This window comes from Esox lucius, chromosome 17, assembly GCF_011004845.1.
Source record: "Esox lucius isolate fEsoLuc1 chromosome 17, fEsoLuc1.pri, whole genome shotgun sequence".
NCBI classification, from domain to species: domain Eukaryota; kingdom Metazoa; phylum Chordata; class Actinopteri; order Esociformes; family Esocidae; genus Esox; species Esox lucius.
Window position 1 is genome coordinate 44634004 of NC_047585.1, and position 16453 is coordinate 44650456.

The 16453-nt window shown below is 48.8% G+C and overlaps 1 protein-coding gene across 2 annotated transcripts in view; it reads right to left on the bottom strand.

Annotated features, from left to right (window-relative positions):
- The window catches only part of LOC105016653 (RNA polymerase II elongation factor ELL2), a 41353-nt gene extending 25221 nt beyond the window's left edge, over positions 1 to 16132 (bottom strand). The window contains exons 1-4 of one of the 2 annotated variants that reach the window (XM_029114322.2): positions 15937 to 16046; positions 15132 to 15179; positions 5800 to 5882; positions 5433 to 5560 (exon numbers count right to left, since the gene is read on the bottom strand). In XM_029114322.2, the coding sequence (XP_028970155.2) occupies positions 5433 to 5560; positions 5800 to 5882; positions 15132 to 15159 (239 nt within the window). In that variant the 5' untranslated portion in view covers positions 15160 to 15179; positions 15937 to 16046. Of the gene's footprint in view, positions 1 to 5432; positions 5561 to 5799; positions 5883 to 15131; positions 15180 to 15936 lie in introns of both variants that reach the window. The other variant, XM_010880634.5, reaches the window with a different exon arrangement.
- Between the last annotated feature and the right edge of the window lie 321 nt (positions 16133 to 16453).

Sequence of the window (16453 nt, forward strand, 5' to 3'; positions counted from 1 at the left end):
TGAGCCAGCGGAACCCCGCAGCACCGGCCGTCTCTACGCCTCCCCAAGCCACGCCGCCCAACACGGGAGCGATGGCCATTCCGCTACCCAGGGCCTACGACGGGGCGGCGGACCGCTGCCAGGGTTTCCTGCTGCAACTGGACATCGCGCTCCAGGCATTGTATCCTGCGCCGACCGAAGCCCAGAAGATCTCTTCACTCGTCTCCTGCCTGTCCGGGAGAGCCCTGGAGTGGGCCACCGCCGTTTGGAACTTCGAGCAGCCCACCCAGGGCAGCTACGCTGAGTTCACCCGCCGCTTCCGAGTCGTGTTTGACCATCCGCACGAAGGGAGAGAGGCGGGTGAACGACTGTTCCACCTACGGCAGGAGACGAGATCGGCGCAGGAGTTCGCTCTGGAGTTCCGGACCCTGGCAGCGGGATCGGGGTGGAACGAGCGGGCTCTGATCGACCACTACCGGTGTAGCCTACGCGAGGACGTCCGGAGGGAGCTGGCTTGTCGAGACGTGTCCCTCTCCTTTGACCAACTGGCGGACATCTCCATCCGTCTCGACAACCTGCTAGCTGCCCGAGGACGTCCCGGTAGAGGCCCGCCCGTTCCACCCTGCCAACCCGTCACCGCCGTCCCCGTGGAATTGGGGGCGGCTGCACTGCCGGGCAGACGTCGGGGAGGGCAGGTGCGGAATGCCTCCAGGGGGCAACGAGGCCGTAATACTGCACCACGCCGCACCTCCCTCCCTGAGTCAAGAGGCGACAGGCAGGGCACTTCCGCATCACCCCAGGTAGCACATGCACATTCACCACTAACCTCTTCCCTCTCTATGTGCACTGTCCCTGTTAGGTTCCCCGGATTTCCGCTGCTTGCCCGGTGTAAGGCGCTGGTAGACTCAGGCGCAGCCGGGAATTTCATGGATAGGTCTTTTGCCCTACGGTCGCACATACCCCTCCAGGACCTCGACACCCCCCTGCCCGTGAGAGCTTTAGACAGCCGGCCACTAGGGTCCGGTCTGGTCACGAGTTGCACTGTTCCCCTCCTCCTGATTACCGACAGCCGACACAGCGAAACCATTACATTCCACATCATCGACTCTCCCACGTTCCCAGTCGTTTTAGGTTTCCCCTGGTTGTCCCTACACGACCCCTTCATCTCCTGGTCTAGTCGACGTCTGTCGGGGTGGTCGCGGAAGTGCCAGGGTAGGTGTTTGGGTGTTTCCGTTGGCTCGACCTCGGTGGAAAGTCCAGACAGTGCGCCCGCCGTGCCCATTCCCCCCGAATACAGGGACTTGGCTACGGTTTTCTCCAAAGCCAAGGCTGCTGTGTTGCCACCACACCGGCTGGGGGATTGTGCGATAGACCTCGTTGACGGAGCCGCACTCCCGAAGGGTCACGTGTATCCACTGTCCCGCACCGAAACGGAGACTATGAACGCCTACGTTGCGGAAGCGTTGGAACAGGGCTACATCAGGCCCTCCAAGTCACAGGTCTCCTCGAGTTTCTTTTTTGTGAAAAAGAAGGACGGTGGTTTGCGCCCGTGCATCGATTACCGGGCGCTGAACAAGATCACCATTCCGTTCCGCTACCCTCTCCCTTTGATCTCTGCGGAGGTGGAGAGGATGCACGGGGCCCGCTTTTTCACTAAATTAGACCTCAGGAGTGCCTATAACCTGGTGCGTATCCGGGAAGGAGACGAATGGAAAACCGCTTTTAGTACCACGTCTGGCCATTACGAGTATTTAGTGATGCCGTACGGGTTGATGAATGCTCCTTCAGTCTTCCAGTCCTTCGTCAACGACGTATTCCGAGACTTGTTGTGCGAAGGAGTGGTAGTGTATATTGATGACATCTTGATATTCACTGCCACCCGCGCCAAACATGTCTCGTTAGTGCGCAGAGTGCTGGCTCGACTGCTGGAGCATGACCTGTACGTGAAAGCCGAGAAGTGTCTGTTTTTCCAGTCGTCTGTGTCCTTCCTGGGTTATCGCTTTTCCAGCACAGGTGTGGCTATGGAGGAGCCTCACATTGACGCCGTGCGTAATTGGCCGACCCCAACCACGGTTAAGGACGTGCAACGTTTCTTAGGCTTCTCCAATTACTATAGGAGGTTTATCCGGGGCTTTAGCCAGGTAGCGGCTCCGATCACCTCCCTTCTGAAAGGGGGGGCGACCCGGTTGCGGTGGACCGTGGACGCGGAGCGGGCGTTTGTGGAACTGAAACATCGTTTCACCACCGCTCCGGTCCTGGCCCATCCCGACCCGTCGCTCCAGTTCATCGTGGAGGTGGACGCGTCCGATTGTGGGCTCGGTGCCATCCTCTCCCAACGGACGGGGTGTCGTAACACGCTCCGTCCCTGTGCCTTCTTCTCCCAGAAGCTCAGTGCGGCGGAGCGGAACTACGACATTGGTGATCGTGAGCTGCTGGCCGTGGTTCGAGCTCTGTCGGCGTGGAGGCACTGGTTAGAGGGGGCTAAACACCCTTTCCTCGTCTGGACTGACCACCGGAACCTGGAGTACATGCGGGCAGCGAGGAGGCTGACCCCTCGCCAGGCAAGGTGGGCTATGTTCTTCACCCGGTTTGTGTTTACTCTCACCTACAGGCCGGGGAGTAAGAACGTCGGGGCTGACGCGCTGTCCCGCCAGCATGACACGGAGGAGAGGCCAGTGGATGATGCTCCCGTGCTCCCGGAGTCATGCATTGTGGCACCGGTGGTATGGGAACTGGACGCGGACATCGCCGGAGCGCAGCGCGACGAGCCCTCTCCGCCCACATGCCCTGAGGGCCGTACGTATGTGCCGGCGTCTGTCCGCGACCGCCTCATCTACTGGGCGCATACATCTCCCTCCTCCGGTCATCCTGGCATCGGGCCAACAGTGCGCGCCCTGGCCGGTAAGTACTGGTGGCCCACTTTAGCTAAGGACGTCAGGGTATACGTCTCTTCCTGCTCGGTGTGTGCCCAGAGTAAGGCACCCCGGCACCTACCTGTGGGCAAGTTGCACCCCTTGCCCATTCCACAACGGCCATGGTCCCACATTTCTGTTGATTTCTTGACAGATCTCCCCCCTTCCCAGGGCCATACCACCATCCTGGTCGTTGTGGATCGGTTTTCGAAGTCCTGCCGCCTCTTGCCTCTGCCCGGCCTTCCTACTGCCCTACAGACCGCGGAGGCCCTGTTCACACACGTCTTCCGGCACTATGGGGTGCCCGAGGACATCGTGTCTGACCGGGGTCCCCAATTCACGTCTAGGGTGTGGAAGGCATTTATGCAGCACCTGGGGATCTCGGTCAGCCTGACCTCGGGCTACCATCCCCAGTCCAACGGGCAGGTGGAACGGGTCAATCAAGAAGTGGGTAGGTTCCTCCGGTCCTACTGCCAGGACCGGCCGGGGGAGTGGGCAGAGTTTCTGCCGTGGGCAGAATACGCACTGAATTCTCTGCACCACTCCTCCACGGGCGTGACGCCTTTCCAGTGTGTCCTGGGCTACCAGCCGGTCCTGGCGCCGTGGACGCCGAGCCAGACCGGTACCCCTGCGGTGGACGACTGGTTCCGGCGGGCAGCGGGCACATGGGAGGCAGTACAATCCCGCCTCCGGCTCGCTGTCCGCCGTCAAAAGACCAATGCAGACCGCCACCGCGGGGAGGCCCCGGTGTATCGGCCGGGCGACCGGGTCTGGCTCTCGTCCAGGGACCTGCCCCTCCGCCTGCCCTGCCGGAAGCTGGCCCCGCGGTTTGTGGGGCCTTTTAAAGTCCTGAGGAGAGTCAACGAGGTAACATATCGGTTACGCCTTCCCCCCGACTACCGTATTAACCCCTCGTTTCATGTGTCTCTCCTCAGGCCGGTGGTGGATGGTCCCCTCCAGGGGTGTGAGGTGCGGGAGGTGCCCCCTCCCCCTCTGGACATCGAGGGGGCCCCGGCGTACTCTGTCCGCTCCATCATTGACTCGAGGCGCCGGACGGGGGGCCTCCAGTACCTCGTGGAGTGGGAGGGGTACGGCCCGGAGGAGCGGAGCTGGGTTCCGGTGAAGGACGTCCTGGCTCCCGTCCTTGTCCGCGACTTCCATCGGCGTCGGCCGGACCGCCCTGCTCCGCGCCCCCCGGGTCGGCCCCGAGGCCGGCGTCGTCGCGCGGCTGGGGCCGCGCGTCAGGGGGGGGGTACTGTGACAACTGCGACCTCTGCTGGTTCACCTCCCCCTGCAGTGGGCGGGCCCCAGCGGTCGACGTCACCGGCTTTCTGACACCACCGTCTCATCATACATTTCACCTGTGTCCCGTTTAGTGCACCTGTTCCTCATCATCGCTGTTTCCCCCCGGTATATATGTTCCCTCTGCTCCCCCTGTCTTTGTGTGTGATTGTCTCCGACAGTGTCAAAGAGCTGTGCGACGCTTCGTACCATATATATTGTATATCTCTCCTGGATACCATTAAATATCCTTCTACCACGCCTTCTCCTGCTCCTCCTTGTTCCCACACCCCGAAGCCGTGACAGACAGGTGTCTTTTATACAGGTAACAAGTTCAAACAGGTGCAGTTAATACAGGTAATGAGTGGAGAACAGGAGGGCTTCTTAAAGAAAAACTAACAGGTCTGTGAGAGCCAGAATTCTTACTAGTTGGTAGGTGATCAAATCCTTATGTCATGCAATAAAATGCAAATTAATTATTTAAAAATCATACAATGTGATTTTCTGGATTCCGTCACTCACAGTTGAAGTGTACCTATGATAAAAATTACAGACCTTTACATGCTTTGTAAGAAGGAAAACCTGCAAAATCGGCAGTGTATCAAATACTTGTTCTCTCCACTGTATACAGCAACACCAATACAAACCCACAAACTACATACTTGGATGAACCAACAGGAAATACTAAAACAACAGTCTGCTCCTCTCTATTTTTCTCTCTCTCGTCTCAGAGTAAACCCCTGTCTCCTTTACCCCTGTCTCCTTTACCCCTGTCTCCTTTACCCCTGTCTCCTTAAACCCCGACTCCTTTACCTCCGACTCCTTTACCCCCCACTCCTTTACCCCCGACTCCTTTACCCCCGACTCCTTTACCCCCGACTCCTTTACCCCCGACTCCTTTACCCCCCACTCCTTTACCCCCGACTCCTTTACCCCCCACTCCTTTGCCCCCCACTCCTTTACCCCCCGACTCCTTTACCCCCCACTCCTTTACCCCCCACTCCTTTACCCCCCACTCCTTGACCCCCGACTCCTTGACCCCCGACTCCTTGACCCCCGACTCCTTGACCCCCGACTCCTTGACCCCCGACTCCTTTACCCCCGACTCCTTAAACCCAGTCTCCTTAAACCCAGTTTCCTGTAACCATGACACCTGTAACCCCGATTCATTAAACCCTGACTCATTAACCATGACACCTTTAACCCTGACTCCTTTAACCCTAACTCATTTAATGCTGGATTCTTTTGTAATTGTCTTACCTGGACACATGCTGATGGACACAGTGCAGACTGGCCTGGGGCTGATCCTTACTGTCGCTGGACAGGTAGAAGGAGAAGACCCGCAGAGCAGCAGGGGAATCAGGACAGTGAGCTGGGATCTTAATGTACTGGAGAAAAACACAGCCAGGGTTAGACATACATACACATTACTGTTCAGAAAATAAAACTTCCCAAATCTCTACACCTAATCCTTACCCTAACCTATACACCACTAACCTAACTTCTATGCCTAAACCGAACCCTGGACCTAAACCCTAGAAAACCCTTTAAAAAAATGAAGACTTGCAAAAAGCACCATGTTTCCTGTTTGCATGAAATGTCAGGACATGTTGGTGAACTTCATCACCTTGACAAAACCGCCCGATGCTTCACTATCCCAGACTGACGGGATCGGGTTCTCTCTGTTGCGAATTGGATGGGATGTTTGATCTATGAATTAGTACACAAGCTTCATAACGATACTGTTGTAATTCTCAAAGCAGAATGCAGCTGAATTAACGGCATAAGCCTAGCGAACTGCAGCCAAGGAAGGAAGTGCATGAGGCCTTTCAAAATGACACATTTACAACACATACATTGCATAACACAACACAAGCCATTTTACAAAAAGACACTTTCATACAACATATAAGCCATATATACAGTTCTGTGGTAGACATTACAACATTGCTGGTTCTGGGGTAGACATTACAACATTGCTGGTTCTGGGGTAGACATTACAACATTGCTGGTTCTGGGGTAGACATTACAACATAGCTGGTTCTGTGGTAGACATTACAACATAGCTGGTTCTGTGGTAGACATTACAACATAGCTGGTTCTGTGGTAGACATTACAACATTGCTGGTTCTGGGGTAGACATTACAACATTACTGGTTCTGTGGTAGACATTACAACATTGCTGGTTCTGGGGTAGACATTACAACATTGCTGGTTCTGGGGTAGACATTACAACATAGCTGGTTCTGGGGTAGACATTACAACATAGCTGGTTCTGGGGTAGACATTACCACATTGCTGGTTCTGGGGTAGACATTACAACATTGCTGGTTCTGGGGTAGACATTACAACATTGCTGGTTCTGGGGTAGACATTACAACCTCGTATCCCCATATATTGACTTGTTTATGCCAGCACCAAAGTAATCTACCGTAATTCATTATTTGTTATTCATTGGGTAAATATTAAATAAATCAACATATTTTTTTATGACTCTTTTTCCTGTTAAGTAACAATATTTTGTGTATGAAGTCTTACACATTTTCACACAGTTCGATTTGATTTGTGTAGGACTAAAGGATAAGATGTCTCAACTAAACCTTCTCCTCTCCCCAAGTTCTTCTCACTCAAAATGTATCTACTATGAAGTAACAGAAAAGCTTGTCAGGAGTCAAACTTGTCTAGTATAGTTTTAACAAAACACACACACACACACACACATTCTTAGGCGGTCCAACCCTAAATAAACCTCTCTTGGTAAACAGCGATCTATAACAGCTTCTTAAGTGAGGCGTGCTTGTGTGTGTAAGTGCGTTTGTTTGTGTATATGTGTCCACATGGATAATAAAACAAGAAAATGTTGACCTTGTGAAGATATTTCAACCAGTTCCAATGAAGAAAAAGGCATTTTTAGCTTAGGATTTTGGTTTTAGGTAAACGTTATAATTAGGGTTGGATGTTTGGAGTTAAGAAGAGTTCCCCACCTCCCTGAGGCTGGAAGAGAAGTCACTCACAGGACAGTAGTTTAGTTCCAGTTGTAAGTTTTCCGTCGTTTTTTTGTGGTAGTTTGTTTCAATAGTTTTGTTTCAGTAGTTTCGTTTAATTCATTTCCAGACAGTTGTGTCAGTTTTTGTTGTTGTAATAAATATGGTACACATTTTGCTTCACTGATGACTAGTCTGCATTAATACAGAAAGAAGGGATTGAGAGGGGGGCCTACAAACACACATTCTTATGTTTTGCTATTTTCATCGGGACTCAAAACACACTTCCTCCTCAAAATCTAATTTTCCCATTTAAAACCAAACACCTGACCCCAACTTTTTCATTAAACCAAACCTCTAAGCTTAAAATAGCCTTTCTCCACATGTTCTGAAAGTTGTATTTTCTCCGTGGACACAGATACTCGCCTCACTTGAAAGGCTTACAGAACACTGTTTACTCATTTGGGCGTGTATATAATCCCAGTCTATGTACACATGCCTCAAAGTAAGGGCACTCAAAGTAAAATGTGAAAAACAGTTTCCTCCGAAGGTTTTTTGGGAGATCCCCACAAGGGTTAAGCTAAGGTTAGGGTAAGGTAAGGGTTAATAAAAAATAAAAACATCTAAATGTTTATCCATAATGTGTCAAACCATGACATCTGATTGCAGGGCAGTGGATGTCATAACCAGGTAGAGGTCAATGACGGATCAATCTAACAGAACAGGGTGTGCATTAAAGAGTGGAAGCAGTTAATACCACTTAGCTCTCAAGCAGGTATATAATTGATCAGGTAGATGGTTTACAGGGCACAAACAAACACACACACACACACACACGCGCACACACACAGACACACACACAGACACACACACAATGACACACACACAGCCATGAAGAGTTACCCAGGAACACCTATTCCGGCCCTCAGCCAATCCCAGCTCTTCCTGTGACCCCCACTGGCAGACCACAGGACCCCTACTGAGCATGTCAGCCACGCATCCATCTCTCATTCGCCTGCTCTCTTGTCCGTCACCCCCACCAAGCCTCTGCCGCTTTCTCCCCTCTCAGCCTCTCCTCTCTCACTCCCTGTCTCTCTCTCAGCCTCCCCCTCTCAACCCCCCCCTCGCCCTCTCTCTCTCAGCCCCGCCCCTCCACACTGACAGACAGAAACTCCTCCAGAGAGCCACAGGCAGCACCCATGTGGGTGGCATTCATCAGGGAGCCAACTGACCAAGGATAATGAAATATTTATGATCTCCTTATGGCTTTAGAGGCAAATATTAAAATAAACTGACTTAAGTTTGGCTCTGGAAGGAGAAACAGTGATATGGAGAGAGAGGGTCCTGGAGGACAGAGGATCAGCCAGCGATTCCTCTGAATCAGCCATTTGATCCCCTGGAGTCACTCGGTCTGTGATTCCTCTGAATCAGCCATTTGATCCCCTGGAGTCACTCGGTCTGTGATTCCTCTGAATCAGCCATTTGATCCCCTGGAGTCACTCGGTCTGTGATTCCTCTGAATCAGCCATTTGATCCCCTGGAGTCACTCGGTCTGTGATTCCTCTGAATCAGCCATTTGATCCCCTGGAGTCACTCGGTCTGTGATTCCTCTGAATCAGCCATTTGATCCCCTGGAGTCACTCGGTCTGTGATTCCTCTGAATCAGCCATTTGATCCCCTGGAGTCACTCGGTCTGTGATTCCTCTGAATCAGCCATTTGATCCCCTGGAGTCACTCGGTCTGTGATTCCTCTGAATCAGCCATTTGATCCCCTGGAGTCACTCGGTCTGTGATTCCTCTGAATCAGCCATTTGATCCCCTGGAGTCACTCGGTCTGTGATTCCTCTGAATCAGCCATTTGATCCCCTGGAGTCACTCGGTCTGTGATTCCTCTGAATCAGCCATTTGATCCCCTGGAGTCACTCGGTCTGTGATTCCTCTGAATCAGCCATTTGATCCCCTGGAGTCACTCGGTCTGTGATTCCTCTGAATCAGCCATTTGATCCCCTGGAGTCACTCGGTCTGTGATTCCTCTGAATCAGCCATTTGATCCCCTGGAGTCACTCGGTCTGTGATTCCTCTGAATCAGCCATTTGATCCCCTGGAGTCACTCGGTCTGTGATTCCTCTGAATCAGCCATTTGATCCCCTGGAGTCACTCGGTCTGTGATTCCTCTGAATCAGCCATTTGATCCCCTGGAGTCACTCGGTCTGTGATTCCTCTGAATCAGCCATTTGATCCCCTGGAGTCACTCGGCCTGTGATTCCTCTGAATCAGCCATTTGATCCCCTGGAGTCACTTGGTCTGTGATTCCTCTGAATCAGCCATTTGATCCCCTGGAGTCATTCAGTCTATGGTTCATTTGATTCCTACACGGGTGTCAACCTAGGCTCACAACATTCAACTTTTTTTCTTATGTCTTTTAATGACATTTTATTTACCGTTCTTCCTAATTTCACAAGGTATCATTTGTCTTTACGACTTTGTTTCATTGCAACAAGCCCCAGCAGGCTTGGGAGGGTCCCGTTAAATGGAAATTCTACCTGAAGAGACACACCTGATTCAGATCTGTTAGTATCTAATCCTGATGGCCTCGCTGACAGCAACCATAAGAACACACACCTGAGGCTGCTGACATCACAATGAAAACACACCCGAGACTGCTGAAATGTCAATGGAACCACTGATATGACGACAGAAGATCTCACGAATGGCTGTAAGTCTGTGCTTCCAGGGGAGTCATCAGGGTGTGGATTCAACAGGCTATCAAATCTGGGACCAGCAGGAGCGGCAGGTCACATGGATTCCCTGGAACTGAAACACCTAAAGCCACCGTCCTTACGGGGAAACAACGACTTCCGGGTCTCAGGATGCAGTAACAGATTGGAATGTTTCTAGGCACACAGACAGGCCACGGGTCAGTGTGATTAACGGGTCTGTCTGATGGGAACCTCTACTGCATGTAATCAACGGGGCTGTAATCATCTGCCATTCCTGATTACTCAGACTGGGGCATGGCTGTAGAGCTGCCGAGACAGACAGCCGGTGAGGAGGGGTGAGGCGGGGGAGGAGGAGGGGATGTACAGTATTCTGCATGGGGCGTGGCTGGCGGACGAGTGGCAGGGCAGGTAGGCAGAGCCTGAAGCCAGATGATTTTCCTATGGGGTCTCTTCTAAACATCTGCTCCAAACAGGAAACCTGAACATCCTGTGTTCTCTTCCAAACATCTGCTCCAAACTGGAAACCTGAACATCCTGTGGTCTCTTCTAAACATCTGCTCCAAACTGGAAACCTGAACATCCTGTGGTCTCTTCTAAACATCTGCTCCAAACTGGAAACCTGAACATCCTGTGGTTTCCTACAAACATCTGCTCCAAACTGGAAACCTGAACATCCTGTGGTCTCTTCCAAACATCTGCTCCAAACTGGGAACCTGAACATCCTGTGGTCTCTTCTAAACATCTGTTCCAAACTGGAAACCTGAACATCCTGTGGTCTCTTCTAAACATCTGCTCCAAACTGGAAACCTGAACATCCTGTGGTCTCTTCTAAACATCTGCTCTAAACTGGAAACCTGAACATCCTGTGGTCTCTTCTAAACATCTGCTCCAAACTGGAAACCTGAACATCCTGTGGTCTCTTCTAAACATCTGCTCTAAACTGGAAACCTGAACATCCTGTGGTCTCTTCCAAACATCTGCTCCAACATGGAAACCTGAACATCCTCTGGTCTGTTCCATACATCTTCTCCAACATGGAAACCTGAACATCCTCTGTTCTGTTACAAACATCTTGTCCGACATGGCGATGTGAACATCCTGAAAACCCCTGCACACTCAGGGTGGGAACTTCTAAAGCTGCTGAATGCTGCAGGCTGCTTCACTCTCACTAGTAATCCACATGACCATCCTGGCTTAATGTTCTGAAGGAAGTGGTTATCTGTAATCTCAGTGTAATGTACTACTACAACTGCTATTGGGCAACTACTACTAACTACTAATATAGTATCTTCCCTGGTGATGCTCTGCCAGAACTGCACTGTAGCCTGCATCTTTTGTTCCTGTTTGTTTTTTGGGGGGGGGGTATTCGCATGCATGCTTAATGGGATTCAGGTGAGGTGACTGACTTGGCCAGTCAAAAACATTAATTTTTTTGCCATGAAAAACGAATTGGTTGCTTTGTATGTTTGATGCGATTGTCCTACTCCAAGGTGAAATGCTGTCCAGTGGGTTGAGGCATTTGGTTGAATGTTTCTGTGAACATCATAATTTGCCCTACTGCTGCCATAAACAGTTACATCATCAATGAAGTGAGACAGTTTCAGTGGCAGCCATAGCTGCCCAAAACATACAGACATGTTGTTATGCCTGTTCTATCCCTCTGGAACAACCTAATATTTTTACCTTTTTCCAAAACCCTGCAGGCTCTTTTCTTATTTTCAGTCCTTCCTGTTTTTTTGGCAACTCACACTCCAGCCTCTGTAGTTCAGCTGGTGAAGTCTTCTGTGAATGGTAGTGGCTGACACATCCACTCCTACCTCCTGGAGAGTGTTCCTGATCTGTCAGATAGTTCTTTGTTGGTTGTTTCTTCATTATGGAGAATATTCTTCGGTCATCCACTGAAGAGGCCTTCCATGATCTACCAAGTATTTGCCCTTGCTGAGCTAACCAGTGCTTTCTTTATTCTTATTCTTTATTTCTTCATTCTTAACGTACCAAACAGTTGATTATGCCACAGCTAATGTTTTGGCTATTTCTCTGATAATTATTTTCTGATTTATCGGCATGATGATGGTCAGATAAACTTGCATTGAGGATTCTTTGGTCCTTGTGTTGTCAGACACCAGCAACTGAATCCAAATGCATCCATTTCTAACTTTTCTCAGTCTCCTCCAGTTTTAAATTTTAGGAGGAGATGAGGTCCTGGTCCACACCTGCGGAGTACCTGGTTTGGGGGGCCGTTGCTGTCCCTGTCCTTGTCCGCCTGGTCATACTTTTGACCTAGTCTAAAATCAAATAGACTGTGGATTTAGCCCAGAGAAATGTATTCATTATTCCAATTGGACTCTTAATATGTTCACCCGGCACAGCCAGAAGAGGACTGGTCACCCCTCTGAGCCTGGGTCCTCTCTAGGTTTCTTCCTAAAATTCGGCCTTCTTAGGGAGTTTTTCTTAGCCACTGAAATTCAACACTACTGTTGTTTGTTCCTTGGGGTTTAAGGCCGGGTGTCTCTGTAAAGCACTTTGTGACAACTGCTGTTGTAAAAAGGGCTTCATAAATACATTTGATTGATTGAAAAGCAAAGCCTAGAAACAAGACTAGACACTGACAACTCTCATGTGCTCTTACTAATGATCTAAACAAGCACTTTACACATACAGAAAGATATCAGTCTGATACCATGCCATGTGTCTTGACAGTCTGGTTTCAGACTGCAGGTCTGTGGAGAATTCCTCAGACATTCCCTCTTATTGAGACGGAGAGACTCAGACAGACACAGAATAAGAGGAATCACAGGCAAAGAAAGAGAGAGAATGAGACCGAAAGAGAAAGACAGAGCGACAGACAGTGAGAAAAAGAGACAAATTTAAACAGAGACAGGTTTAAAGAAACAGTGAGAAAGATTCAAAGAGACAGAGAGGGAGATTGAAAGCCAGGCTTTTATTTGGCAGTAAAGGATGTGGGCCCCTTCCTCCCTTTTTAAAGTAACATTTTATTAGGACCCCCATCAGCTACTGCTACATTTATGGGGGCCCCCCATCACAAAGCTGCTCATTCAGTGCCCATACTGACTCAGCAGCATGTCTAATGCCACCTTCTGACACAGGTATTTTTGAGCTGAGCCCGTATGGTTGTGGGCTCCAGTCCCTTGCCAGACACCATGGCCCTGGGTAGAGGAGAACAGAGCTGGGTCTGAGCAGAGGAACAGGCTTGTTTAATAAGTGATTAAATACGGATGGAAGGCATGCTGCCACAACGTGAAACACAACCACTGCCACGCACACCAGAAATGTTCCCTGGATTTCTGACATACTGGCCTATTTCTGTTCCTTGAGACCCTGTTATTAACTAAATTTTTTTGTTACTGTACCACTAGTCTCACGAGGCCACACCTCCAATCTTGTCTGGCCTCCATAGATGTCTGGAAACGTGCCTATTAAAAAAAGTTGCCGCTGACTCTCAGCGGGGAGATTTCTATTGGATGTTAGTTTCCAGAACAACTCCACTCACAGGCTTGTTGAAGGCGGGCTTAGCATGGTTTCACAATTTCTTCGAACAAGACAGAACACATTTCCTGAAAGTTCTCAGTTCCTACCTAGGTTGCAATATGAATTGTATTGGGTTAACATATCTTGAGATGTTACTGAAAAAATTTAAAAATTGCAACAAAAGTCCCCAGGCCTAGCAACAAGCCAGACCTGGTTTAAGAGGCTATTGTACCACCTATTATATTTTACCCATGAAGTATTTCTAAAGAACCCCCCTTGTGTTAATTTTACCATTAAGCTTATGGTTTCACAAGGCTTTTCCAGTTCCCCCTGTGGATAGGCCAAGTTCCCAAAGGGGTCCTCAAACCCCTGGTTGGGAAGCACTTAGACAATGATCAAGGTGCAACAGCAAAAAACAATCCAAACAGAAGAATGGACCAGCTCATCTGGCATTTGCAGGCACACACACACACTACAGACAGAAAGACACATGGACACACTACAGACAGAAAGACACATGGACACAAAAACACACTACAGACAGAAAGACACATGGACACGAAGACACACACTACAGACAGAAAGACACATGGACACGAAGACACACTACAGACAGAAAGACACATGGACACGAAGACACACACTACAGACAGAAAGACACATGGACATGAAGACACACACTACAGACAGAAAGACACATGGACACGAAGACACACTACAGACAGAAAGACACATGGACATGAAGACACACTACACACAGAAAGACACATGGACACGAAGACACACACTACAGACAGAAAGACACATGGACACGAAGACACACTACAGACAGAAAGACACATGGACACAAAAACACACTACAGACAGAAAGACACATGGACACGAAGACACACACTACAGACAGAAAGACACATGGACACAAAGACACACACTACAGACAGAAAGACACATGGACACGAAGACACACACTACAGACAGAAAGACACATGGACATGAAGACACACACTACAGACAGAAAGATACATGGACACAAAGACACACACTACAGACAGAAAGACACATGGACACGAAGACACACACTACAGACAGAAAGACACATGGACACGAAGACACACACTACAGACAGAAAGACACATGGACACGAAGACACACACTACAGACAGAAAGACACATGGACACGAAGACACACACTACAGACAGAAAGACACATGGACACAAAGACACACACTACAGACAGAAAGACACATGGACACGAAGACACACACATAGACACGGAAACACAAAACACACCTGCTGCTTGCATTTGAGTAACAACTGTGTTCAGGCTGTGCAGAAGAAAACTCTTCTAACAGGCAGACAACAACTGAGTCCACCTGATGATTTCTGTGGAGATTATTAATCAACCAACCAGAAACCAGTGACACCTCGACCTCGCATACACTGTCAATCCAAAATAACTTCAGTGCACGTCATCCATGCAACAAAGGTTCAGCTTCCGCCCGTTGCTACCATTTCTGCCACTCCGTTTACACATTTGACGCATTCATACATTTAATCAATAACACAGAACACGCGAAAAGCGCCTCTGCAAAACAGTACACGCACACACACTCCAGGGATCAAACATACAACCCGCGGCGTTGCGTGTGTAATGCTCAACCAGCTGAGTTAAAGAGGAGGGGTCTCAGACTGAAGCGTGTAGCAAACATACTGTCAATCATTTAGCGCGAGTGGTCAGGCTATTAAGTGAACACAGGAGCTCTTACCCCCCGACTCCCTCTGAAGCAGATGCATGGCTGGTTTGGTAAGGAACCCTGAAGAGAAGGAGACATGTTGTCAGTGTTTGACAACTTGAACATTTTACAGGTCAAGCATGGTCACGGAAGGAATCTAGCCTTATAACAAGGTTATTTATATGACAATTATGATCGAACAAGAAAACACACATTTTACAGAACCAACAGACACGGTGCATCTGTAAATACTGAGGTTTAAAAATGGTTTTACAGTGCAACTTCCCACGTACGCAATTTGAATTAATGTGTTCTGATCTGAAAGATGTATTACAGCAAACCAGCGCACACGCACGCATTCCTAACCGCAGTAGATAATTTATTTATTGTTGCACAATATCATAGCAGGTATTAAGTTTAATCTTAATGAAAACGTCAGGAATTGCATTCAGGAGTTTGCAGACTTAACAAAAATCACATTCGACAAACGCTATTGGGACCTTTTACAGAAACAATGTTGCCAGATTGTGGACAAAACAATAGGCTATAGATGATATTTTTACAGCCAGACTTTGGGACCAAAACAGCCGACTAATACATTTAATGCCGCGATTACTGGTTAGGCTATACATTATTTATATTGGCATTTGAATATATATATATCAAATATTTTTGTTACTACTTAGACAATGTAGTTAGAGTATTATTATCAGTCTGTCACTTAATATAACCGGTGGAATGAGGTATTAGGCTACTGAATGACATTATTACGATGAAGTCTCAGAGAGTAAAGAAGAAAATAACCGTAATAGCAAAAATAGTGGTGTCCAGACGTTACCTTGATGTTCTGGTACGCTTCTAGTGCCCTGATTGCGGTGTCTGTGAGTTTGACGTGATAAAGTGTTTTATTCGGACTGGTTCTGTTGATCTTTCTTTCAGAGCAGAGTCCGTAGCGATGATCCTGCTTTAACGCTGCCATCTCTGGATGCAATCTGACTGATCGAATGACTAGCCGACTGCTGCCCTGAGCTCAACTTTCTCTATCATCGTCTCTCTCTCTCTCACTCACTCGGCCTCCCCCTCTCTCTCGGTCTTTGCCTCGCTTTCTCTCTCTCAAGTGAGTAAAGTTTTATTGGCATGGGAAATATGTACAAATATACAAATATTAACTAACAAAACGTGAAATAAACCCTTAACATTCTCTCTATTCTATTCAAGTGGGAGTTTAATGCAGGCTGACAATGTTTTTAGCAGTAACAAAAAAAATCTTGTTTTATCTAGTCCAATCTAGTCCCTATGAATTTGAATTAAGTTTTAGGAGTTGTGAATTAGAAGAAATTTTAGTGACCGGTTGT